The sequence below is a fragment of the Ambystoma mexicanum genome, chromosome 7p (genome assembly GCF_040938575.1).
Source record: "Ambystoma mexicanum isolate Mex_15411 chromosome 7p, UKY_AmexF1_1, whole genome shotgun sequence".
Classification (NCBI taxonomy): domain Eukaryota; kingdom Metazoa; phylum Chordata; class Amphibia; order Caudata; family Ambystomatidae; genus Ambystoma; species Ambystoma mexicanum.
Window position 1 is genome coordinate 689,682,562 of NC_090939.1, and position 27,645 is coordinate 689,710,206.

At 46.2% G+C, this 27,645-nt stretch overlaps 1 protein-coding gene across 1 annotated transcript in view; it reads left to right on the forward strand.

The window, feature by feature from the left end:
* LOC138525550 (uncharacterized) overlaps window positions 1-26,842 on the forward strand; it is a 1,931,438-nt gene extending 1,904,596 nt beyond the window's left edge. The window contains exon 9 of the mRNA XM_069635597.1: window positions 26,579-26,842. Coding sequence (XP_069491698.1) covers window positions 26,579-26,670 — 92 coding nt within the window. The 3' untranslated portion in view covers window positions 26,671-26,842. The remainder of the gene's footprint in view (window positions 1-26,578) is intronic.
* The last annotated feature ends 803 nt before the right edge of the window (window positions 26,843-27,645 follow it).

Genomic DNA, 27,645 nt, shown 5'->3' on the forward strand with positions numbered 1-27,645 from the left:
TGAGTCAGGCTCAGCTAGCCAATCACACACAAGTGTCTTCATGCAGGCAGCACCCAATCAGGCTCACAGGCATTCAGACTTTTAACCAGAAACCAGACAACCACAACACAGAATGTGGATTGGAGGTTACTCCGCAGCCTTTCAGTGGACCACACTGCATTCATTCCAGTTTCAGTCAGGGCTGGCTCAGACATTGTGTGACAACAACCAAAACCAGACACCCACAATACATAATGCATATTGACTACTCGCTCCATTCAGGTAGGCTCCGCCCAAGGGTTTAACCAAAACAAGCAGCCCCTGGGAAGGCTCCAGCCACTCTGGCTGAAGCCAACTCCCAGGCCATACATGGGCCTTCCACCCAACAACCATTCAGGCGAAGGGAACAGAGCCAGGGCTTCTTAGGACTCTGAGAAACAAGAGGGTAAGGCAAAGGAAACCAAGAGGTCACCAGTGCCCATCTTGCCTTTGTGTAGGAATCCATTGATTCCTATGTCCTGGAATGGGTACCAAAAATGGAGGATACCTAGAGCCACTGTCACATCAGCATGTAGCTGCCACTATCCCATACCCTGCTCTGTGGGCAACATGCATGTGCCCGAAAACATACCCTGGGGGTACAGGGTTGTACCCCTACCCATGGGTGCACCAAGGGTATCCCATTGGTCATTGTCCGCCAAGAACATAAATGAAGAGCTGCACTGACAGGGGTCCATTGGACCTCTGTTGGGAGAGTTGACTTTCCAGAGCCCTCCACCAGTGAGGTGGAGGGTGAGCATCCAAGGCAAATGCAGGTCCTGTTCCCTGCCCATCCCTGGGGCACATTGGGGGTCAGCCTGTTGCTGGAATAAGACCTGCCTCTCTTCCTGCCACACTGCTGCTAGGACCTTAGCTTGGTGAAGGACTACAGAAGGTGTGCAGAAGCATTCCTTGATGGGAGCCCGAGAACCAGGACTGAAGTTGTCCCTGAGATCCCTGAGTGGGACTCAAATCACCCAGAGAGCCCTAACAGCCCATAGCCTTCTGATTCCTCGCATTGAACCGGTTGAACTGTCGGTGAGCCGGGTTCACCGCTTATCAACCCAACAGGACCCTCCAGAGCTGCCTTTGGCACTCACAAAGCTTTTCGAACTTGAACTGCTCGTTTCAACATGTTCACTGCCTCACCACAATAGCAGAGGGCATCAATGCCTCGCCTCGAGCTAGAAGATCCTCTGCTACTGCTGCTCGCTCCACCAGCATTTTCGTTGCTTATCGTCATCACCAGTTGACCTGGCCCTGGTGAATCTTATAGCCCCAATCATCAGACGCTGCATCAAATTGCTGAAACCGAACCTGCACATCCAGTCTCCAGCGTCTTGACCCTCTACTTGACCATCGAACTGACCATGGTGGCCCTCACGCTGTGCATTGCCTCAAGGGCTTCATCAAACCCATCTGGCTGACCAGCGTATCCAGTCACCAGCTTCTTGAACTGACCGTCGAACCAACTCTGGTGGCCCTCACAATCTGCTTGTCTCCCCACATCGCCTTCGAACCTCAACAAGCTCAGTTAAACACAGCCACCTAGGACACTGCGACCACTGCAGCTAAACATCCTCGAACCGCATGAACAGCACCCAACAGCCTGGTTCGCCATAGTCGAACGGACAAGAAGGGACTATTGTCCCATAACTGCCCCCTTATTTTTTTCGGGCCCCAGAAACTGGTGAGGCCCTCTCTGCACCTTTATTTCCAAGACCTATCCTTTCACATAAAACATTGTTGTTGTTGAAATAGCCTTTTCATCCCTGCATTCTTTCTATTCATGCTTTTCTACGTGGATGGGTTCTGTGCTTTTTTATATTTAGTTTTCTTGCTGATTGTGTGTTTGATTAAAGTATATATTTTTTATAGAACCTCGATTGGACATTACCGTTATTTTGAGCTGCAATACCTTTCTGTTTGGGTCATTACTGAATCACATTAATCCCCATCCTAAAGGAATAGTGCGCTCAAACATATTATTGTCCCGAGTGTTCGGGCATGTGGTTTTAAGCAAACTGTGATCGATCATAAAAACATTTCCTATGCACTGTATCTTAGTTTTCGTCACTTTTACACATGCGAAATCAGGCAGCGGGCGCAGCCATCTTGTGCTAATCTTATCCACTGCTGCATCGCCCTAAGTTGAACTGCCCTCGCAGCACTAAATCATATCCTCCGCCCCTGAAGCTGACATCATTAGACGAGTACGGCCCATTTCACAATGCAAATGCACGTCTTGTGTCAACGTTCTCTGTGCGCCAGCTAATGACGTGTCTCCATGGAAATGGCAGGACGCCCCTTTCCTCAATAAGTATAAACAGACTGCTTCTCATCAGACATCAGAGTTGCTTTTTCAATCGTTTCACTGTCTTTTTTGTATATCCTGGGACTCGTTTCTGCTCTGTTCAGCTATCTTTGTTGCTCGTAGCCTGTGCGAACAGATACTAGTACTAGCATTACTATTGATTTTAATGTTGTCGTATAATAGCAACAATATAGCCCTACCAGTACGAGCCAGAGTATGCCGAGGCGGAATTAGTTGACAGAGAAAGATGCAGAAATGATGGGGCATCGGACGACAGTTGGGAGGACGAATCACTGGATCCTGAGCCAGAGCCTAGTCGCATGGAAGACGTCTCCACCTGGTGTACCTGCAATCGGTGCAAGGTCATGCCAACCGATGAGGAGAACTGCTGCTGCAGAGAAAACTCTGGATACTTGGCCTACATATCGGAAGACGAGACACGGCCGATATGCGTTACCGAGTTGCATGACTTCAGGGCAGCCTGCCTCACAAAGTCTGTGCTGAGGATTATGATGGTGCTTATGCACGAACTTTGCACAACAGTTTGCCCTTGCAATCCAAGTGAACGAGTAAGTGTACTCTAGATGTGATGTCACTTAGGCCACTAACATTTCATGTTTGTCTCCTATATTGTCGTAACTTTGATCTATCACTGCCAAATGAATGTAGTCTGGCAATTCAATATAACTCTTGCGATTTGGGGAAATCATAGTGGTCATTTTATGTGTCTTTCACGTACAACCAAGAAACAATATTTCTCTGTGCCCCAAACGTTATGGATTGCATGGGTGTTCACTTAACTATACTTTAAAGCCCAAGTTGATTGATACATGAAGTAACATTTGTACTTGCAACTGTGCCATAGGATACAAGATTGCATTTTCAACTAAGGTTTGTACACTTATGATGTTCATTTAAATACAGTTTGTATGTTTCTCTTCCACAAGTGGTACAGGCTGGTGGCCTATCCTGCGTTTACATGGTGGCTTCATGGGAGGCTTGGATACCGCGTTCGACAAGTAATACCCACCTGTGTCGTTGGTGCCATTCGAGCCAAATTCCCCAGTGACAGCAGTCAGTACAGGGGATTTTCCCACACTGTGCTGCAACCCGAAGTATACAATGTGTAGTACATTATCAATGGCAGTTCGCACCCGTGGCCGTGCCCTCGAAAGGGGGCTGGCAGGATGGGAACAGCCAAGGTGACAAACACCATGTACACTTCAAAGGTGTCTTACGCGCAGGGGCCATTGTTCACATGGCCTCCCTAGACCCCGTGTCTCCTGGCTCCCTTGATTCAGACCGTGCGCCTGCAATCCACATAAGTGTGTCTCCATTCAGCAGGGTTTTCCGCGCCCTTTTCTCCATGCTTCTTGCCCCTCCATCGCCCCTCCAGTATCAATGGCAGTTCGCATCTGTGGCTGTGCCCTCCCAAGCGGGCTGGAAGGATGGGACTGGCCAAGGTGCCAAACACCATGTACACTTCAAAGGTATCTTACGCGCAGGGGCTATTGTTCACATGGCCTAGACAGACCCAGTGTCTCCAGGCAGGCTCCCCTGATGCAGACCATGCCAGAAATATGTCACTCACTCACATAGACACCCACTTTTCTAATTCTTTATAAACCCCTTGTTATTTATCCTGAGTACATCGGTGAGCACTGCAAGTCAACTCGTGATCGTGCTACCTGTGAACATCTTTGAGCACTGGAAGTCATCTCTTGATCTTGCTACCTGTTCTCCTGCTACTAACTACCCTGCTTGCTGAATCTAATTGTTTGTTAGTCAAGTTAAGGGCAGGTCATCTAATCATCTGTTTCTGATCTCAAAATCTATTTCGAACAAATGTACCCAGTAGTGTAATGTTCATTCATCTCATTGACATTACCATTGTCTACAGTTTAAAGTTTTCTGAACTCGATATATAGCAAATTTCATCAGTGTCAATTGTGATAGGATTGCATGTTTCTCTGACCATGTCTATAAGCATGTTTCCTTTTGATGCATGAAAGTACATTCAACTGACGTGTAACACGTTACAATTTCAGTCGCATCAATCAATTCTGTATGAAAGTTATCCCAGTGTATATTAGACCTTGCTACACAGGTTTTGCTTCTTTGACCACAACAAACATTGCATAGAAAACTTTGATATAATTACATCAATCTCATGCCTTCAGTAGATTTTTTTTGTAATTATGTGTACATTTTTTATACAGATTCTTCAAGAATGCCTGCTTGTATGGTTTTCGATTGCCATTCTAAGAGCCATGACAAAAGTAAGGGCACAATAATGCATACATTCCCAAAGGATATTGATTTAATAAGAGAATGGGTTTGATATTATGGATTTCCAGTGGACGAGTTTGAAAGTAGAGCCCAGGATGTGTTGGGAGACTTGAGGGCCAATCGATTCCGCATCTGCAGCCTGCACTTTACCCCGGATATGTACCAATCGCAGTACACAAAAAAAGCATCGACTCAGAACGTCTCATAAATTGCTTCCGAATGCAATTCCAACTCTATCCATGCACACGCTGCCTTAGGTGAGTCCCGGATGAGTAATTAGCTGTAGGCGATGGGGTACTGAACAAGTAACTACATTAACAGATTGGTGCTTTCAGTGTAAATGTGTATTACTAAAGTTTGCATATTTACCAGATTGTATTACTTTTTAACTATACCACATTTTACTACACATCTGACTCTGGTTTATGGAGCATCATAGAAAGTTATTATGACAATAGAAAACAATGCATAGTGCCCTTCAAAAAAAGCATAATATTTTCGTAATCGGTTGCTTGACATGTCCATTTTTTTAGGAGAGCATACTGACCGAAGCACAGTCCCTCGCAAGTGAAGACACCACTGACATGTCCAATATACCAATGGTGAGCCCTACAGACTTGCAGAAGTTCATATTATCGAGAGTTGGATCTTTCCACATATCTAATGCAAATCTAATTTTCCCTTTTACCACTTTGTGACAATGCTCTGAAAATTAAGGAGCAAGATTCTGCATCCATTTTTTTTCCAGAGTCAACAACAACTTTGAGCGCCTATCAGGTAATTTTATATCACTTTTCAATTACGAGAATGTATTATGCTTATAATATTAAATTGTTTATGTATCCTGTCGGTTGTTTACACTGTGTCATTTATGGGTTTCTCTTTATGTGTACCATTGTCTGCATCCCATGGTCTCTGTTCCATTTCGCTGTTTTCATCCATACTAAAACAAGTACTGTGTTACAGGGGGATGCTGGTACTTCGACTATTTATTTATTTATTTATTTATTTATTTATTTATTTATTTATATATATATATTTATGAAGCACCAAAGCTCGCAAGTATCAGGGCGCGAACAAGGACACGTGGACAGAATGAAGCACAGGACAACGAGAAGAAAGCGACAGCATTGTCGGATTAGAGGAGAAGTGGACAGTAGTTCAGGAATTACCTAAAACGGGTGGTTTTGAGTTGTTTCCTGAAAATGTGGAGATTGCTTTCTAGTCTGAGGTGGCAAGGCAACTCATTCCAGCTGGAAGTGGCTTTGGTAGAGAAGGCTCTGCCCAGGCCCATAGCTTTTTTTCTAGGGGGTTCTGGTTCCAGTAGTCTCTAATTTCAGATCTAAGGCCACAATTTGGTTTGTACCATTTAAATTCCTGCTTGAGGTAGGCATGGGCTGTTCCGTATAGACAACGATCGAACAGTGTCAGGGATTGGAATGTGATGCGTTCCTTTATTGCTAACCAGTGGAGGTCTTTTCTGTCACTTATTAAATGTTCTCGTCTGAATTTGCTTGAAATGGACCGAACTGCATTGTTTTGTATTATTTGGCAGTGTTTGATGCATTTACTGCTGGCTCCCAAGAGCAAGGCATTTCTGTAATCGAGAATTGACAGAATTGTGGCTCGAGCTATCGTGGCACTATTTTGTTTATTTAACAGAGGCCTGATGCAGCACAAGAGCCTTTGATAGTATTGGCAATTCCGCTTAAGGTATGATATTTGGGCTTCTGCTCCTAGCGATGGTTGTAAATAAATTTCAAGTGTCTTAACTCTGTCTGACACTTTGATGATGGAGTCCTTTATAAGTAAGGAGGAATATGCCGGGCCTAAGTTGTTTAAGGCTTTAGTTGAGCCGAATGTCATAAGCTCGGTCTTTGAGCCATTTAGGGACATCCAGTGTGACTTCATCCAATTTGTGATGGAGTTATAAATGGCTGAAAGTCTATTGTTGTCGAGCGTGCGGTCTCCGCACAATTCTAAAATTAATTGCAATACAACTACAATTACATCATCCTTCGGAGCTGGTCCAGAGTATGAGGTATGCGTACGGACAGTTCCCTTTAATGAAAGAAAGTAAATCCTACATAGGATACCATTAGACAGTGACATTCATATAAACGTGCAGTGTTTCAAACTTTAATCATTTCAGTTCTAACGTTATAATTTCTACCCTAATGCAGAATAAATTGCAAAATGTTTGAGGGCGACATTACAATCAGTATGTTTTGAATGAAAGAAAGTAAATCCTACATAGGATACTATTAGACAGTGGGGGTCATTACGAGATCCGCGGTAAAAAACAGTTTTTACCGGCATGGAGCAAATAACGTGTCCGTGTAGGAAAGAGGCTGCTAACAGCTTACGCTTGTAGCGGCATGCCGGAATCGACAGTACTGGCTTGCCGCTAAAGTCCCAAAAAGGCCCCTTAGCGGCATCATGTGAAGCACAGACAGCACTACTGCTGGGAAACGGCATGGCGGCCATCTTTAAAAACACAATCCATTGCCATCCTCACTACACAGGACCTGGAGCCACAATCCGACACAAGAAAATCATCCACTCCACCAGCATCATGCCAAAGGCAGTGAAGAAAGGGGCATCCCGGCAGCGTAAGGAGCGGTTCACAGAGGACGAACTTACAATGCTGGCAGAACAGCTGGCTGCAAATGCTGAGGTGGTCTTTGCAAATGACCTCAAAAGCGGAGCCCAGCTGAAGAAAAAAGAGATGTGGGAGCTTGTATCCCATAAAGTGAGTGCAGTTGGGAACACCCCCCCCCCCGCACAGTGAAGGACGTGCGTAAACATTGGGACGACCTGTGCCTCAGAGTGCGTAACATCATGTCGGCCAACCGGAGCCAGGATCTGGCTACAGGCGGTGGCCCTAGCTCTCCAATTAAACTCAGCCGCTGGGAGGAAACGTGCGCCAGCAATGCATGGCCCATTACACACACGGACACATCCATGCATAGATGCCGTCCTCAGCACTGACACATCCACATGCATGCAGCATGCCAATGCCATACCTGAGACACACCCCACAAACATGGAAACGGCATTTGTCACACCGCACGCAGTCCACAACAGAAAGGCATGTCACACAGCATACACCACCTCGAACGTGTGAACCTGACATATGCCTGCATGATCCCACCCCTAATGTGTAGAACAGCAACAATACCAATGAATGCATGATGCATGTAGAACCATCACTGATGCCATCCCTCTCTCGGTCGCCCACAGCCCCAGATCCTGACAGCGAGGCCACGGACTCAGCGGCACAGGGAACCACTCCCAGGAAGAAGGCCCAGGGCAGGGAAGAAGGCAACAGGCCTTCTTCATCAAAAGGCCCATACAAGCCACAACTGCCACAGAAGGCAAAGGCACCACAGGATTCTAAATCACTGGGGCGGCCAAGGGCCACTGCCACAGCAACAGTGCCCACATCTGTGTCCACTGCACAGGAGCCAGTGGCCGATGGGGCCCTTTCAGCTGCCAACAGCTCTGTTGGGGAGGCGGCAGCCACGGCACCCCAGAGTGACGAGGATGTACAGAGCCAAGGCCAGGTGTGTGTCTCTGTGGAGGATGAGTCATCTGACCTACCTGGCACGCCCCCCCCCGCTATCGCCCCAGATCACCCCATTCAGCACCACCAATGACAGCACACAGGAGCAGTCTGAAGGGGAGCTAGGGCAAGGGAGCTGGAGCCCCACAGATGAGCCACATGATTTGGGACACATGCAACATCCACCTCCACTGTTGTCCGGGATGGGGAGCAGCAAATGGCACAGACAGAGCAGCGCCAGGAGGAGCTGACAGGGCTGGTCAGAGAGTTTGTATCGGACGGTGCCCAGGCAAGGCAGGAGGGCCGGGACAACACAGCGTACTTGAGACAGGGCATTGAGGCAAGCACAACTCGCATCTGCGAGAAGTTGTCTGCAGTAAGGCAGGGCCTTTGCCGAATAGCGGATGCCTTGGAGGCAGAGCGTCCTGCCCCGAGACTGGAGCAAGCGGGCACAGCCTCCCCTTCGAGCTCCACACAGACCAGCCCCCTTCGCAGGTCAGCGTGCACCTTGCGGCGCTCATACATGCCGCCACCAGATGCGGGAAGTGGGCAAAAGTAGCAGGGGCAGCCTGAATATGGCAATTGATGCAGAAACCATCAGCATTCGATTGAACACCATGTGTGGGGGAGTTGTGGGGGGAGGGGGAGAGGAGTTGAGGGGGAGGGGGAGAGGGTGTGTGGGGGAGTTATGGGGAGAGGGTGTGTGGGGGAGTTGTGGGGGGAGGGGGGAGAGGGTGTGTTTGAGGTGGAGGGTATGTGCACTTTTTACTTTTTAATGTTGAATACACCTGTTGAGTAGCAGAAAAAATACTTGACTGGACATTCCTTATTGAATATGTGTCATTTATTGGTTTACAGTGCATAGTGTCCATGTACTCCCACACCCAGTGCCCTCAGTCTCACTTTCATGGCACCCTCTGCACTCATGTGTCTTAGAAATATTGTTCAATCACAGACTGGCGCACAGCATGTCCCTCCTGTGCATCGCCACCTCGATGATGTGCATCCACATCTTCTTCATCTTCTTCATCATCACCTGGTGGTTGCTGTTCAATGTCAGGGAGCAGGGCATGTTCCGTCGGATACACATGTTGTGCAGCATGACACATGTCATGATGATCTTGGCCACCTTCTGATGCCTGTAGAGGAGTGCCTCACCCGACCGGCTAACGCAGCGAAATGTGCCTTCAACAGGCCAAAGGTCTGCTTGATTACCACACGGGTACGGGTATGGGAACGATTGTAGTCCTTTTTGTGCCTTTTCTGCAGGTTCCGGACAGGGGTGAGGAGCCACGTCTTCAAGGGATAGCCACTATCACCTGCATGGGTGCAAAATAAGGTATATGTTAGTCAATTCATGATGGACAGCTGTACTTATCACACATGCCTGCAGATATTTGTGGTTCACATGCACATGTCCCTGGTTGTATGCACACATTTTACCTTGCCACAATGTGTGCTGTGCCATGCTCTTATGGTGTGGATTGTGTCTTCAAGATGATACACAGTGTACACTGCCTTGATGTTGCTCATGCACTGTGGGCGCATACCGCTGTGTTTGTTTCATATATGTGATGTGTAATGTTCTGTATGATTTTCTTACTGGCAGTGTTGGCAGTAGTGTCTGCATTATTTAGCATTCAGCGCTTATTATTCCCATGGTGACATGCTGCGCTACTGTGGTGGTGGCCCTGTGACAAGCAGTGGATTCCCTAGGTGGTTTTGATTTGTGCACTCTCATGGATGCTTGTCCTGTGTAGCGATTTGCTGCAGACATTTACATTGTGTTAGTCACAGCATGTTGCTGGGTTGTGTTACGGAGGGTGAGGTCTGATGATGGGTGTTGGACGTGTTGTGGGATGTGGGGTGGTTGAAACTTTGGCTTGTTGTGATTGGTGTGCAGCTTCCTTCATTGCTATGGGGATTGGTTGTCATGTTCAGTTTGGGATGCTTTGGGGCACAGTGTTTTGGGATGTGGACATCGTGCTGTCACCACAACAATGACACCATGGTGGTGTGTGCATCTCTCCCCCCATTACACTGCCATGTGCCTGTCATGCAACTTACCAAGCAGCCAGGCACATCGTCCTGCATGTTTCTCCATGTAGCGTGGTAGCGTGGAGTTCCGCAGGACCATTGAGTCATGAGTTGATCCGGGAAATCGGGCACAACAATGTGTGATGATCTTGCTGGAGTCCCATACCATCTGTACATTGATGTAGTGATATAGCTTACAATTGCGGTACACCACCTCAGTTGCATGCGGGACCACCAATTCCACATGGATGCAGTCAAGTGTACCAACACAATTTGGCATGCCTGCTAGTGCATGGAAGCCAACTTTCGTGTCAAAGATCTCCTGGGCAGTTTGTGGTAGGGATATGTAGTTCCTTGAGTACTTCAGGAGGGCATCCAGCACTTCGTTCAGCATGTGAGAAAATAAGGGTTGTGATATACCATGCATGTGCCCCACTGTGTGCTGGTAGGTGCCTGTGGCCAGGAAGTGGAGCACAGACACTACCTTCAGTAGGGGTGGGATGGCGGTGCGTATTTCAATCAGGCTGACAATGTAGTTGTGTATCATGTCCACAATGGTGGTGATGGTGTCCCGGTCCAGACGGTACAGTGTGTGGATCTGCTCAGGGGTTAGGTTGAATGGACTGGCTCTGATGCGAGGGATTGGGGGCTTCCTGCGTGGTACCACTGGCTGCACTGGTGGGGCTTGCTGGGCCTGTCTCACCCTCCTTCTCCTCCTGCGTCTCCTCTGTGGTGCCTGTTGTTGTTGCTAGTGTAGCAATGCAAGCATGTCCTCCAGCCCCAGTATTGCTACTACAAGTGGAATCATTTTGGTGTGGTAAGGGGTGTGGTGTGTGGGTGTGCTTCTTTTGTGCTGGGCCAGTCTCCAAAGCCACCAGCCGTGCTGATTGTGTGCACCTGGGGCAGTTGGGAACACTGCACATTGCTGTTTGCGGGTGGTTCGAGATGCCGATATTGCCGGCATCCATAATTATCGCCTTCATGATGCCGGTATTTGCGACTTGTGATGTCCTCCTGTTAGCGCCATCCTGCTATTGCCGGGCCCAAGTTCTGCGTGCCCGCGCGCATGCCGGTAGGGGGGAGAGCGGTATCAGCGGCGGCGCTAATACCGGGTTGTTGAGTCGGAATAGACCGAAGCGGTATGCAGTGCTGGTAATCACTTACCGGCATAGTTTTTCCATTACATCCAACCTCGTAATGACCCCCAGTGACATTCATATAAACGTGCAGTGTTTCAAACTTTAATCATTTCAGTTCTAACGTTACAATTTCTACCCTAATGCAGAATAAATTGAAAAATGTTTGAGGGCGACATTACAATCAGTATGTTTTGCACAGTGATCTCTGATCGAGTACACTTGCCGTCAATCAAGTGAAATTCGAAATGTATATTTTGACTAAATGACGTACACTGTTTACAAGGGTATGTATGTAAGCGGTGTGTGCAATGAAAGAGTTTAACTTCAAAGACGTTTGATTTTTTTTTTTTGTTATAAATATTATATTCAAGGAATGTATACAAGGTTGGGAATTAGAAGAGGAGGCACATGGATCAGAGGTGGTGGACCAGCTCGCCGGTGCAGTCGTTACAGAGAAGACCATGGTTTCACAGAAAATCAAGAAAACAAGGGTTACTAACAAACAATTTTGTTTACTAAAAGTATTTTGGGCTGATGTTTTCTTCATAACATGTTTTTTTTTTTATCTAAAGAGCTACCTACTGTATGTGTGATTTACATTGAACACATTTTTACAACCCATCTCCTAGAGGCCCAGAAGGAAAAGAAGTATAAAGACACAGGGGGTCATTCCGAGTTGGGTGGTAAGGGAAAAACGATGCCGGTAAAGGACTACCGGCATCGTTTCCCGTTATGGCCCATTCTGACCCACCAGACCGTTATTTACGGCGCCGTAAAGTACGAGGCCGTAAATAGCGGTTTAGTGGCGCGCGCCCGACACGCCATGCCGGAATTAGCGGCATGGCGTAAACCGGAGCTGATCCCAAGTAAAGCGGACATGGAAAAAACGGCCTCCACAAGACCGCAAAGTACCTTACCGCCATGGAGTAAATACCGGCATCGCCGAGAAGGTGTAAAGAACCCTGAGCAGTGTTTCCAAGAGCAACAGGTGCACTCAATCAGCACAGGTGGAGGCAATGGAGTCTGGCACAGCACAAAAGGAGCACACCCATACACCACACCCCCTCCCACACCAAGATGATACCAATTGCAGCAGCATTCCTGGAGCTGGAGGCCCTGCTTGCAAGGCAGCAACTACAACAACAGCAACAACAACAACAACCACAGCCCCCACCACAGAGGATACACAGGAGGAGAAGGAGGGTGAGACAGGCCCAGCATGCCCTACCGGTGCAGCCACCATTACCACGCCAGCAGCCCCCAATCCCCCGCATCAAAGCCACCCCCTTCAACCTCACACCAGAGCAGATCCACACCCTGTACCGGCTTGACTGGGACACCATTACCACCATAGTGGACCTGATACATGACGATATAGTGAGCCGCATAGAAATCAGCACTGCCATCCCCCCTCTACTGAAGGTAGTGTCTGTGCTCCACTTCCTTGCCACAGGCACCTACCAGCATACAATGGGGCACATGCATGGCATTTCACAGCCCATATTTTCCCGGATACTCAACCAAGTGCTGGATGCCCTCCTCACCCACACAAGGGACTACATATCCCTACCCCAGACTCCCCAGGAGATATATGACACCAAAGTTGCCTTCCATGCACTGGCAGGCATGCCAAATTGCATAGGTGCCCTCGACTGCACCCACGTTGAATTGGTGGTCCCGCATGCCATGGAGGTGCCGTATCGCAACCGCAAGCAATACCACTCCATCAACGTCCAGATGGTGTGTAATGCCAGTAAAGCCATCACACATTGCAATGCCTGATACCCCAGATCAACTCATGATTCCTTGGTCCTGCGGAACTCAACACTACCACGCTACATGGAGCGACATGCTGGACGACGTGCCTGGCTGCTTGGTGAGTAACCTGAATGGGCCATGGCAGTGCATTGGGGCTGTGAGTAGGTTGCCTGCATACTCCACCTGGGTGGTAAAGGGGGGGGATGCATACTCCACCTGGGTGGGAAAGGGGGGGGATGCATACTCCACCTGGGTGGGAAAGGGTGGGGGGATGCATACTCCACCTGGGTGGTAAAGGGGGGGATGCATACTCCACCTGGTGGGAATATCCACGCCAGTGCACGATGTTCACCTCACAGCACACTGTGCCCCAAGGCAAGTGACACGGCACATGACCACATAACCACACAGTGATGAATTTGAGCCGACACCTAACACTACATGACTAACAGGAAACCTGGCCAGATACCACAACACATGCACCACTCATCGGCGGACCTTACACACCGTAGCGGCATCGTGCACCATGCAGTGCAATGTCGCTGACTCCTGCATCTCAACACACAGGACAGTCATCCCTGGGAGTGCATAGAAGTGAGTCTAACAAGGATCCTACAGCGTGCCACTGGTCCTGCACCCCCATAGGATTGCTGCAAGTCACCATGTTAGGGATCCGTGCAGAGTGACGAGTATGCTACCAAATACAGCCAACACCCCCTTTCACCAAGTCTCGCGCAAGACATCAATGAATGCAGTCCAACACTGCTGCATGCATATACGATGCACATGCAACACGACGTGAGTGCACACCATGACCCATCAGTGAGAAGCTACCCCCTCCATCATTCCATTGCACATGACACATAGCCGGTCCAGTAATGGGGTGACTGCATCCTGGGACATGTGTGTATGGCCAGTAATCACCTGCGGCCATATAAGACTAGTACATTTCTCCACCATGAATGCACAAACACTTACCTTCATTCCACTCTCATGCAGGTGATGCTGGCTACCCTTTGAAGCCGTGGCTCATGACCCCGGTCCGCAACCCACAGAACAGGCACAAGGAGGACTACAATAGATCCCATACCCGTACACGGGTGGTGATAGAGCAGACCTTCGGCCTGTTGAAGGCACGATTTCGTTGCCTCAGCCGGTCGGGTGGGGCACTCATCTACAGCCACGAGAAGGTGTCCAAGATCACCATGGCATGTGTAATGCTGCACAACATGTGCATCCGTCGGAACGTGCCACTGCCCCCTGACGTGGAACTGCTACCACCAGATGATGATGAGGGGGAGGAGGAAGGAATGGCAGGACAGCATCACGGTGCCGATGCACAGGAGGGACGTTCAGTGCGGCAATCATTGATTGGACAATATTTCTGACTCACAAGTCAGCTGAGGGTGTGAGGATGACAGGACATTGGGCACTGGGTGTGGGGATACATGTACACCATGCACTGTGCGACATTAAGACACATGCACAATGATCAATGTCCACTCTATTTTTTAGAGATGATCAACTAGTGTATTTAACAATAATGTAGAAACGTGTACAACAAAACCTCCACCCTCACCCCCCTCTCCCCCCCCAACTCCCACACACACCCTGACCCCCCTCCCCCCCAACTCCCACACACACCCTGACCCCCCTCCCCCCAACTCCCACACACACCCTCACCCCCCTTCACCTCCCCCCACAACAACCCCACAATAGTCCCATCAGTGCAACATAGGCCACATGTGTGTGGCAGTATGGTCAATGTGCACTTCCAGAGCCAGGGGGATCCATGTTCTGGCGGCGCAATGTACGCAGTGACCGACGGACAGGGCTGGTCTGCGTGGAGGAGCTTTGGGAGGGTGGGTACTCCCACTGGGGCTGTGGTCTGGGGGGTGCTGCCTCCAGGGCATCTGCGATCCGGCCCAGCACCTCACAGAGCCGGTTTGTGCTGGCAGTGATCACCTCGCCCAGAACCTGAAGGTCATTGTGCCACTCCGACCTAGATTCGCAGTTGTCCCGGATAAAGTCCTCAATCAGGCCCGTGAGGTGCTGGGAGCGCACTGCATCCATGGCCGGTGTGGCCGATGTGCTTGGCAGGCTTGGTGTAGAGCCTGCAGCCCTTTTGGGACTTTCTGCAGGGGAGGTGGATCCAGGACAGGCAGGTGGTACTCCTTGGCCTGTGAGCCCTGGGGTGTCACTCTCCCCCGAGTCCCTGTGCGCCACCCGTCTGTAGGATGGAGTGTCTGGGCTATGTCCAATGTCATTGGGGTCCTCCACGTTGGAAACGGAAATTAATGTGGGGCTATCTGGCACATCGAGGAGGCACATGGCAGCATTCTCCCCTGCCACACTGGACTCCTCAGAGTGCACCGTGGGGCATGTCTCCGGCGGCACTGCAGGCATGGGTAGGGGTGCGGGTGGGGGTTGTGCACCCTCCATGGGGGTTGATGGAGCAGGTGGTGTTGCCTGTGTTTTCTTCCTTCTTGCAGGTATACGGTGTCCCCTGGCTGTGCCCCTGGAGGTACAGGGCTGGGTGGCTTCCTGGTCCTCACTTTCATGCCCGCTGCCTGTGGGGGGAAGAGAGAGATGTCATGAGCAATGATTTGGGGGTCAGCATTTCTTCAAGCCTATGGCATAACAATGGGATTGCAGCGTTTGGTTGACATTTGGGTGGTGAGTGGGACAGTGATCTGGGCTTGGATGGAAAATGCATGCAGATGTCTGGGTCACTCATGTTGGCGGAGTACTGTGCTGACTCACATTGACTGCCTCTTTGTGTGCTATGGCCAATATGGGTTGGAGCCTTGCACCTGACATCAGCCTGGGTCCCACTTGTTACGGCATGATTTCATTGGGGGGGGGGTTTCCCATACGTGATGTGACAGCTTACCCAGCCCTTGGCGGTGCCTTACATTGGGAATGCATTTACTGTCTTGACTCATGACACTGACCTCCATCAACGGATGACGGAGCACCGCACTCCATTTCGCCAACCCCTTCTATGGCTTCTGTGCCCATCATGTCCGCACACATTTGCTTCCAGGGCATCTTCTTGATGGGAGAAGCTGGGCCTCCTCCTGTCTCCAGGGCCTGGGTTCGGTTGGCCGATAGGATGGCCCGCACCCTGAGATGGAGGTCATCGCACCGTTTCCTGCAGTCCTTCGTGGTGCGGGGGGTGTTTCCTACAGTGCTCACCCTCTGTGCAACCAAGTCCCAGATCTCCTTCTTCCTGACAACGGTGGGCCTACGCATGTCACTGCTGAATACTATCTCAGCATGTTCGTGCAGAGTGTCCACGAGGACCTGGAGCTCGTCCTGCGTAAAGCGCTCCTTCCTTATGCGGCCGGCACCTTTTTTCAGTGCTTTCGGCATGATGCTGGTCTCTAATGGCTATTTTCCAGATCCAAATATGCCTCCGGGTCCTGTATGAAGAGGATGGCAATGGATTGTGTTTTTAAAGATGGCCGCCGCGCTCCTTCCCGTTCCTGTGCTATGACGTAATTTCTGTATCCGTTAATTAGCGGTGACCGTAATTTACGGTATCCGTAAATTACAGTCACCGCTAATTACGGACGGCGAAGCTTCGATGGCGGTGTTGTAAAGAACGTCTCGCTTCATGCCGCTAAGGGGTTTAACGGGCCCTTTAGCGGTATGCCGCTAGGGGATTTACCGGCATGGCGGAAAGCTCATGCCCGCAAAGTCGGAATAGCCTGTAAATAGCGGCGTGGTACCAGATCGGACTCGGTCTTTCCGCCATGCCGGTAAAAACCAATACTTACCGCCAACCTCAGAATGAGGCCCACAGACAACAAATGAAACCAAAGATGCTGCTTCCCAAACAGATTTCACCATGGAGCAACTACAATTTGAAGCGCAGTGTGGTCCAGTCAATAAGCAGACTCGAGATGCTTATGCCCAATGGCCAGAAAATCTATTGAATGTTACCGGCAAAGCCAGCAAAGTGTTGTTGGACCATTGCTACAATGTGAGAACTCGACAAGATGAAGATGAAACTGAGGTATGCACCAAATTGTTCGTTTAGAATTGTTCGAAATGAACAATTGACCGATTTTAGAGGGTCACAATTGAATTACTCGCTGACCACTTGACACAATCTACACCCGCAAAAAAGGTCCACCAAACGACGTTGATGTTTTCTCCAATTAGTGTGCAAATGCCACAAGCTGAACTAACAGAGACTGAAGCCTCAAAGCAATTGACCGAGGAACTCGCCAAAGATCTCGACTACAGTTTGTCTAGTTCTTGCAATTTATCCACCACAGTTGAGTCACAAACCACAATCATGCAGCACGATTGGCTAATATAGGAGCAGAAATACATTGTATTCAACAGCTGCCTGGTAGAGATTATACTGATGCTGAAATGTGTGCATCCAGTGAGGGGGAAAATATGCGGGGAGCCATTGGTGATTGTGACTCGTGTATTACAAGGCACTAACCTGAAAATCCAAGCCACCTGTGCCCACCTCTATGATACATTTTCATGGTCCACTCAACTGATGCTGAGCAAAGTGCCAGCTGGAAATCTACTGTGTTCAGCAGCTCTACTTTTCAGTGGCTCTACTTTTAGTAGGTTCTCCAGTTTCTGTCAATTTGTTGGACTGCAGTTCCTTGCTAAAACGCAGTACTACAAATATCAAAGAGAATTTTTATTCCCTGCTATTAGTCAAGCCTGGAAAATTGGACAAATGTCAATTGAAAGGACATTCTCTGGCAAACGGTTCAGGCTAGCTGGCGATGGACAGTGTGACAGCCCCGGATTTTCAGCAAAGTACTGCACATACCACTTTCAGGTGGGGATAGGTGTTAGTGTTACCAAAATATATGACCACTCTATAGTAGGTATATGGTAGGTGAATTGGAGGTGGTGCGGGGGTAGGGTCTGGTGACCAGATGGGTTCAAAGGGAATAGGAGTCATGGATTCAGGGGACCACGGCCTGGCAGAGAGGGGTTGGAGGTGGCATGAGTCAGTCAGCAGAGATGGATGGAGCAGGCCTTGGTCTCACATTCTTGGATGAGCACATTTTGTCAGGGCTCGATACTCGCTACTTGCAAAAATGAATAGCTGCATTTTCGTGATAACAGGAGACACGCTGAGCTGACAGAGGACAGAGGTGCAGAGAAAGCGAGAGTGAACATTTCGCCAGAGGGGCAGAGGGCCTCGAAAAAGATGGCGTTTGGAAGGACACAACATTAAAGTATACACATTAGCACAGCGTTAATACATTTATATGAAACATGGGTGATGCAAATAGGTACAGGAGAGGTGGAGATGTCTCCCACCTTAGCTTATACGTCATTTGCCCATACGAGAGTGGTGCAGGGGGGCGGAACATACCACCTCTCCTCCAACATTTATTAGTGCACAGGAAGTTCAGTAGAGATGGAAGGGCACTTGGATTTATGACTTGTCAGTGTCTCATGATATCCGCAGATCACATTCCTTCGCGAAAACAGGACGCACGCAGATGTGACAATGGGGAGGACACTAACTGGAACTGTTGTCATAAAATAACTAAATCACTATCAATATAGAAGAGTAAAAAAAGTATTCACGTTAGTGCGGCATTGGTTGATGCCAGCAAACAATTTGTTTTTTGAACATATTTCAAATGCCAGGTTGGTCGGCCGGGCTAATCGCTACGATGGAGTGAAGGTCACTGCGTTTGATGTTGCTTGTGGGCTATTCACACTGACACATTCTGTGCAGTATGTTTTTGATTTGTGGCTTTCTTTCGCCAAAAGGAAACTCAGCATACGCGCGTCTAAGAAGGATCAATTGTTGTTCGTCCTTGGAAGAAAGGGAGGATTCGCTATGGATTGAATGACGGGAGGTGTGGAATACCTGCAAAAATGATAAGGTTCACCATTTCAAAACTGGACAAAAGAACATGTAACTTCATTTTATGAAAACCGTTGATCTGACCGGACACTCTTTGTTACGCCACGAGAATGGAAATACCAAATATATTGTACGCTTTACTGTAGACGAGTTTATAGACGAACGAGTCAAGGTTTCATTTTCTGACCAGTATTGCTGGCTTACGTTGTAATGGGTTGTTGGTTGAGGTGTATTGTGACGACACACAAACACAACCTGTATGTATTTGTCTTTGTCCCGGGCACATGGTTAGTCCAGCACCGAAATGCATGGAGTCCACGTCTGGGTTCCCCCAGGTTCCACCAACGCCAATTTCGCTGCTAATATTCTGTTATAATGCCATCTATGTATTGTTCAAATTCTTCCGTCAGCTTCCGCATCCGCATCGCAATGCGAGCTAAACATACTCCACAGCACAAACCTCTCAAGCACATCGTAGACTCCAACTTTCCACAATGTTTTCCCTGTGTTTCTATTGTTTCTGGTTTGTGTTCATTGTTATCAAGTGGCACAGCGAGTAGAGCGCTCGCTTTGACATCCGCGCAGAGCTTGCTAATGCAGGTCAAATCCCAGCGGGGCCAAACTCAGCCTTTCATCCTTCCGACGTCGATAAATGAGCACCACACACTGTGGGTAATAATAAGCAGCGCTCAGATACCTGAGGGTTCGTAGCGCTATATAAATGCCAAATTACTATTATTATTATTAGGTTTCACCCGGCGCAGAATTAAAGGGTAAATGGATCAATTAGAATAAACAACGGCTATGGAGATATATTTCTGTTATGTTTTCTTCAGAGCTACATCCTTCCTTTCTGCAAATGTCATCATTTCCTGATACCCAGTGATGGGTTCTTCAGCAGGCATTGGCAGATACACCTAAATGGCTGGCTTACAAATACGCTGATGTGGGACGATAGCCCCGGACCTATATGCTATTTCGCGGTACCAGCGACTAGGAGCAACCTGACATCGTTTACAGTGGTCTAGCAAGAAGCTGATGCCGAAGCCTTGCGATTCAAGGTGCGCCCAATGCGCTTCTTCTACTGAAAGGAACACTGTGTGCCTCATGATAAAGATTTGATGTCCGAAAACAATAAAATAAAAAGTTTGGTTGAATATGGCAATTGGTGGATGATCTCGGAGCGTTTATTGTGAAATAAAACTCATTATAAATTGCAGATTATTGGTGTTTCCTTTAAAAATAGTGTTTTCTATTCCGATTTGGGAGATGCTGTGCTGTGAGAGGATGTGTGTGTTGATATTCCGGGTTCTGCGTCAACTAACGTTAAGACGTAGGTGATGACTAGGCGCGTTTGGCTACGCTGCACAATAACATCATGAAAATAGGTGGAGAATATCGCTAGGAATAGTGATGTCAGCTTCAGGGGTGGGGGATATGATTTAGTGCCGCAAGGGCAGTTCAACTTAGGGCGATGCGGCAACCATTACAATTAGCACAAGATGGCCGTGCCTCGCTGTCTGATTTTGCATGTGTAAAAGTGAGGAAAACGAAGGTACAGTGCATAGGAAATGTTTTTACGATCGATCACAGTTTACTTAAAACCACATGCCTGAATGCTTGGGACAATAATATTTTTCAGCGCACTATTCCTTTAAGAGTATATCCTTTCCTCGGCCCATGTTACCACAAAAGGCAAAGAAGGTATTTTTCATGACTGTGCCTGTTTCTCCTTCATGACTGTGTTGGCTCTTGTTTTGTAGAAGGGTGAGGGCTGAATGGGCACTTGTACTCATCCTTGTACTCCTGCAGGACAGAAGTCATTTTTATCACAACATGAAAAACATGTTAGCACTAACATCCGCTCAAAGAGCGAACTAAATATAGACATTAGCCGTTTATGAACCCTACACTGTGTTTCATAAGGATAACTTGGTGCTTCGCATTCATCCTTAATTTCAACCTAAAATTGTGTCAGCACTCCATAGTCACCATGAGATGGTACTGCCAGTCCTTTTCCCTGATTCTCAGTCAGATGCGGACAGAACACTGCGTTTGCTAGACTTGCGCCAAGTGCTAAAACATGACATTAGCAGAACTAAGTTGTTCAGAAAGTCGGATGCCCTTTTCATCATGTTCAGGGGGTTCCTCTCCATGCAATCAAGCATCAAACGCATCCATAGCTAGATGGATGGTTTTTGCCTTCTCAGAAGAAAACAAATTACAGTATAAGGACCCCACTGCAGGAATCCATGTGCATGCTGTCAGGGCAAAGGCCATAGCACTAGCCTTCCAAAGACAGGCATCCTGGGAAGTTATCAGCAAGGCCACTACATGAGCATCTTCTTCCTTCTTCTGCAAAAACGACCTTCTGGATGTCAGTTCCCGGTCTATTGCTGCTTTCGAACAAGCAGTTTTGAAAAATCTGTTTGCTTCAAGTGGGATATAGATGAACCTCCTCCCAGTTTAGGCTGTGCGTTGAAATTACCCATTTAGCATGGAGGAAAGAGGATGCGACATAGGTGTAATATAAAGTTACTCACCGTGGTGACTGGACTGCTCCTAATCCATAGTCCACTTTCCTCCATATAACCCACCATCCATTGGCCAAATTATAGCCAAGCAGTGGTCTTTCGTCCAACGTGTACAAGAAGGACTGAGGTTAGGTGCCGGAGTGTGGACCTAGCGGAGCATCGTCATGTCTGTATCTGCGCCTCTTCATGCTTCAAAGTTTAAAGGGGACTATTGCCTTTTTGCGGGAAAAATTGTTCTAGTCCTGTCCCTAGCTAGCGACACCCATACAGTAAGGGAAGAAAGGGGACTGTGGACTAGGGCTGCTCCAGTCATTGCGGTGAGTAACTTTGTATTTACTGTGCTTAACTCAAATAAGCTCACACTTCAAACAGAACTCAAAATAAGGTCTGTTCTGGTGAGCTTTGACATTCAGGAATTCATTCCATTGCATTGATACCAAAATTGGCTTCAAAGTGCTCATAGGTAGGCCCAAGAGGGGGATGGGAGTCAAGAGAGGAGACTGCAACACCGAAAGGGAATTGTAAAGGAAAGAGTTACAAATAACTCTTACAACAAATAACAGATGAGTTTTCAGCCTCTTTCTGAATTGTTCCAGGTCTGAGATGTCTTTAATGTCCCTAGGCAGGCTGTTCCAAAGTTTACCTCCCCATTACTGTGCTGGATCTACCAAACATCCTGGTTTTCCTGCACCTTGGGGCCTGTATTGACATCTGCAGTGCGGCTCTAAGTGGTCTGTCTGAATTATCCCATGCATTTTTATATATGCAGGGGCAGCAGCGTACAGATGTTTGTGGATCAGTAGATAAGAGAGACAAAGAATGAACTAAGCTGCATACAAAATATTCACCTTTCAACAAATAAAGACCAGACGAATACAAAAGGTGGAATAGGAACATATCACTAACACAGCCTTCTATTCATGCATACACAGTTGCCATCTGTCCCTATCTAAAACAATAGCTCTGAGCTTCACTAAGTGACGCTAAAGTGTCACCAATTAGCCACATTTTAGAAATGACATATTACCTTAAAATGTGAGAAATGATTGGAGGTCACCTTTCATTTTCAATTACACAAACTACTTAATATGATCACTATTGTTTTTTGTAAATTCTTATTTCTGTGTTAAATTTAATTAAAAAGCACACACTTTGGGCCTCATTCGCAAAGCATTTTTAAATGGGAAAATCCAATTGAAAAAAGGTTTGTGAATGAGGCCTTTTGTATTTGCCATGTGTCTACGTACAAAGACCCATACACAGGCTAAAACCATTGATTGATCCAATGCAAGGTTTTCTGTAGCATTTGCACAACTAATGTCAACCAGCTCAAGCACTAGTCATGTTCTACAAACTTTACAATAACGTGTAACCTACGATACTGCTATATATATATATATATATATATATATATATATTATTTTATTATTTATAGTGAAATTGTCATATATACAAGCAACAGATAAAACAATTGTTCACTTTTAACACTATTTACAAGGAAATATAATACAATCAATGATTAAATTAAAAGAAGAGTTAATAAAACAAAAGACAAGAGAGAGAGAGACCTCAATAGAATCATACACATAATAAAAGCAAATAAAAACACTTAAAACACAGTACATAATTCTAAAACTGAATGCATCAACATTGTTCATCCATTTAGAAGCACCGTAATATTATCTAATTAAGGATCTCTCCCTCTAAATCTAGTTCTATTAAGACTGCCACTACTTCAAATGGCAAAAAAACATCCTTGCCCGATGATAATCGCTACTAGAATATATCTGAGTTCAACCAGCTCACATCGTGAACAAATCTCCGAAGTCTAGAGACTCTCAAAGCTCACGTGCCTGGACACTTTGAGAGTAGGCGGTAAAGAGACTGACTTTCCTTATCATCACATTTGTTACAAATACCAGTAGGAGAATCCTCTCTATTTCTTATTGACAGGATTTCCCGCGTGGGAAGTATATTCAATCTGAATCTCAAAAAAATAGATCTAATGGCTGGATCCGATGACCTATTTAAATAATGCGGCATAAAACCTCTCAGTTTATTAGTTTGGTTATGTGAAGCAGAGAGCTTAGCCTGCCTCATTTTGTCAAATGTCATAATCCAGTCAGCTCGCAGAATGCGAATTTTGACTTTCATAGGATTCTGGACAAGTAGTTCCACTGAGCAGTCCGAATCAACCAATATTTCTTGACATTGTACCTCCAAGTTGCTGAGGAAGATGTTACCTCCTCTATGTCTTGTCACTGCTACATCTTCGTATAGTGAACCTTTAGGCGGGTCTAAAAACAACCTCAACATTGAGACTCATTTCCACTCCATAATTCCCCTAACCGAGGTCAAACCTAGTTCATACCTCAGACAGCTAATAGGAACACAATTGGGCAGATTTAACGACTTCTTCAACAATTTTGACTCAATTTTATCCCAATCTAACTTGAAAGATAAAGGGTTGGAATGCAAACCAAACACAATAATCGGAACTACTTTACCTATATAGAACTTAATCATGGGCTGAATAGAGAACGTACAGAATTTATAAAAATTATTTTCATCTGCGCCCCCAGATTGAGCACCTTAAATTCAATTGTTGCAACAATATGACCCATAGTCGGGAAGGATTCAATACTAGCCCCTAGGTAGGTGATCTCAGTTACTACTTAAGTAGCTTTTTTGGATGTTTAAAAACTAGGATTTTTGATTTTTCTGGATTGATTTTTAAATCGTTACACTTAGCATAGTCTGCTAGTGCCGAGAGTAGACATTGAAGGCCCACTTGTGTGTGGTCCAAAACCACCATATCATCGGCTTAAGCCAACCAACTAGTTTTCAAATTTCCAATTTTTGGGGCCACCAAACCCCTATCTTACAACCATACAGTCAGATCTGAGATGAAGAGAATAAAAAGAAAGGGGTCAATCAGGCACCCCTGACGGGCTCCTCTTTTGAACTTAATTGAATCTGACAGATCGCCATCTCTCGAGAGCCTAACTCGCATAGATGTACCCCCCAGGCGTTCAATTTTTCCCAAATCAGATTTCTATCAATGGTGTTGAACGCCTGTGAGAGATCAATCCATCCTGCAGCCCAACCCACCTTTCTCCCCAGATTGCGCACTTAGACTACTTAAAACTAGTCCATTAAGGGAAGTCGACAACCCCCTTCTGAAACATGTTTGTTGTTTAGGAATGATGCCTTTTGACTTGGCCCAAGATTCCATTTCTGCCATAATCAGGCCTACAAAGATTTTACTATCCGCATCTAAGAGAGATATCGGACGGTAGTTCGAGGCTGCTAAGCGGTCCCCTTTTTTATAAATTGGGATCACCACAGATGATCTCCATGATTCTGGTAATTCCTTAGTCAACAAGATGTTATCAAATAAATATTTTAAGAGCTGTGCCCACAAAGAGGGGTACTTTTTAGAATAAAGTTACTGAGTCCATTTGGGCTGGCCGCTCTAGACCTAGACGACTTCTTAATTCGATTATCAATGGTCTCACAGGAAAAAGATAAGGACCAGGCCCCTCCCAATTCCGTTCTTGGAATCGGAGTATCCGAATAACCATAAACCTCTGTAAAGTGCCTGACCCACACCTGTTCCTGTAATATCATTTCTTGACTATGTGACAGTTGGCCATCCAAGGAACCTAGTATTGGCCAAAGATTTCCAGAATTTCTAAGGGATAATGCCCTCAACATCTTTTCCCCATCTTGCTGATATATTAGGTGTCTATGCAAGCGTACCCAGTTCCTATAAACATTATTCACACCCCTAAGATGTTTATCAAGGAGCTCTTTATCAAAGCCCATTCTTATCAAACTTGCCATATGGTTCAGTTTCAACCTCTTTTGTTCATGGATGTAAGAATCATATACATGCTTATGAGTCACCTGTTTTTATTAACATAAACAGTTTGGGGACTTAATTCACACAGAAAAGCCTGAAAGTTAGCAGGGGCACAACAAAGGGATAGCTCACCGTCAGACAGGTGTTTTACTCATCCAGACAAGTTGTTAGTTAAAGTCAGACCCACTCTATCAAATGTTCTCAAACGGTTAGCTACGGAGTTTGCTATGACCTCCGGATGATAGACTAATTGTACAGAGGCTCTTTCTAGAGACACTGTAGCAATCAGCATGTCATGATCATCTGAGTTACCTCTAGAGACAACACATTTCAAGCAACTGTGAAAGATCCTTCTGGTTACAAAAAAATAATCTAGGGTAGAAAAGGAAGCACCCCTATGCCAAGTGGGTTCACACGAGAGATCTCCCACTACATTCCCATTTAGTAACCAGTGATCCCTTTCCCTCCCTCATGAATTTTAACCAGGTTTTTCCATTCTTTGTACTTAATTTACTGTTGCCTGATACTCTGTCCAAGACATCAACACATTGAGAATTTAAATCTCCTGCTATTAAGAGTTGATACTGCTATTGTCTAACCCAAGAAAAGAAAGGGAAATTTGGTAGTATTAGTGACTTCATCACCTTTCCTCCATACGTTTAGTCATAGTGTAGACTGGACTGTCTCGTCATTATTCACTAATGTGCAATGGTCCAGCAATGTATCCAGTGTGCCTGTTATAATATATATTAAATCAAAAGATACTTGTGTAGTAAATGAATGAATTACTGAATGTTCAACCTGCCATACTAATTAATGAGCTGTGCTTTAGTCTGCACATCCAAGATGCTGGTATGTTGCGGTTCTTGTTTATAATGAGGGTTATAAACAGTGCTTGGTTTTCATGGCTATAGAAATTCGATTTGCATTGCATGCATATTCTTTATTCGAATAGTATGTACATCATGTAGTTTCCAGGTTCAACTTTGCTGGAAAATGGGGTGTACTGATTGCATTGATATGTGTACATTTTGCTTACCGAGTCCAATCAAATAAACTTTTTTAAACATGCATCTCTTGGTGGGAGGGTCTTTTGTGTGTTCAGACACATACAAATATTCGGAAATTTGTATTTTTTAAGGGTAACTCACCACTGTGTTTCCAATGTTTATATTTGTTATGTCTGTTTGTAGGGCAACTTCCTCCTGGCCTTAAAGGATATGGCATTGTTATAAACACTGAGACGTCCATAGATGTTGTGCCGACAGAGGATGAAATGAAGTAAACATATGCACCGCCAGTCTTGCTGGCCAAACTTGTGCATCCACTTCACCCAGCCCTACTGGTCCACCGCAAGACTTGTTATCTCTGCACTGCATTCAATCCCCACCAACCCTCTTATTCGCCTTTTATTCCAGTTTGTTGTATCTTTTGTTAATAAATTTAACATTAATTTACATGTTGTGTAGGATTCTTATTATATCGGCAGTATGAACGATCATCACAAGAAAGGGGCTAGATATGCCTCTGTCTCAACCCTCACCCATGTTTTCACTATATCTATCTTTCATAATATCTTGACTGTGAGGTTGGTTGTCTGCAAAGTTATTTTTTGTTCCAGTGGCTTTTACGCACCTTTGTTAGTTTGCATATTTGAAACTGTATGCTGGTGATGTGTTTTAGGTCTGCAAAATTACACCACACTGCTAATGTAGGCTCTATGGGCAGCCTGCCTGGTCATGAATCCTGAACCATGAGTCATGGACCTTGCTGCAGCCTTTCGTACTGTTAATCATCTTAATCTCCTTTCTTCACTTTCTTGTCTTTGTTTCTTGGGTTCGGCCCTTCAATGGCTGAACTCGTATCTATCTGATCGTACCTTCTCTGTTTATTGGTCATGCAACACTTTTTTTAAAATTTGTGTTATCTTGGTTAAATGTAACCTTAAACACATTAAAAGAACACATACATCAGGACACATCATTATAAAAGGTAACAATCAAAAAATGTTATATCCACAATTCTTACATACGTCATTAGGAGAGAAAAGTATGAATTAAAACTGCCAATGATGAATACAATTTATTATAACAATCTAAATACCTTCAAATTAGTATTTTAATTATCTCTTGCCATATATAATATATAGTGAAATTCATAATCAGGTTTTCACCAGCAAATATGTAAGCCCAAAATTGATCCATATATATGAAGTCTAAATTATGCACTCTCTTTGTGTATCCCTTAATAAAAAGGGACG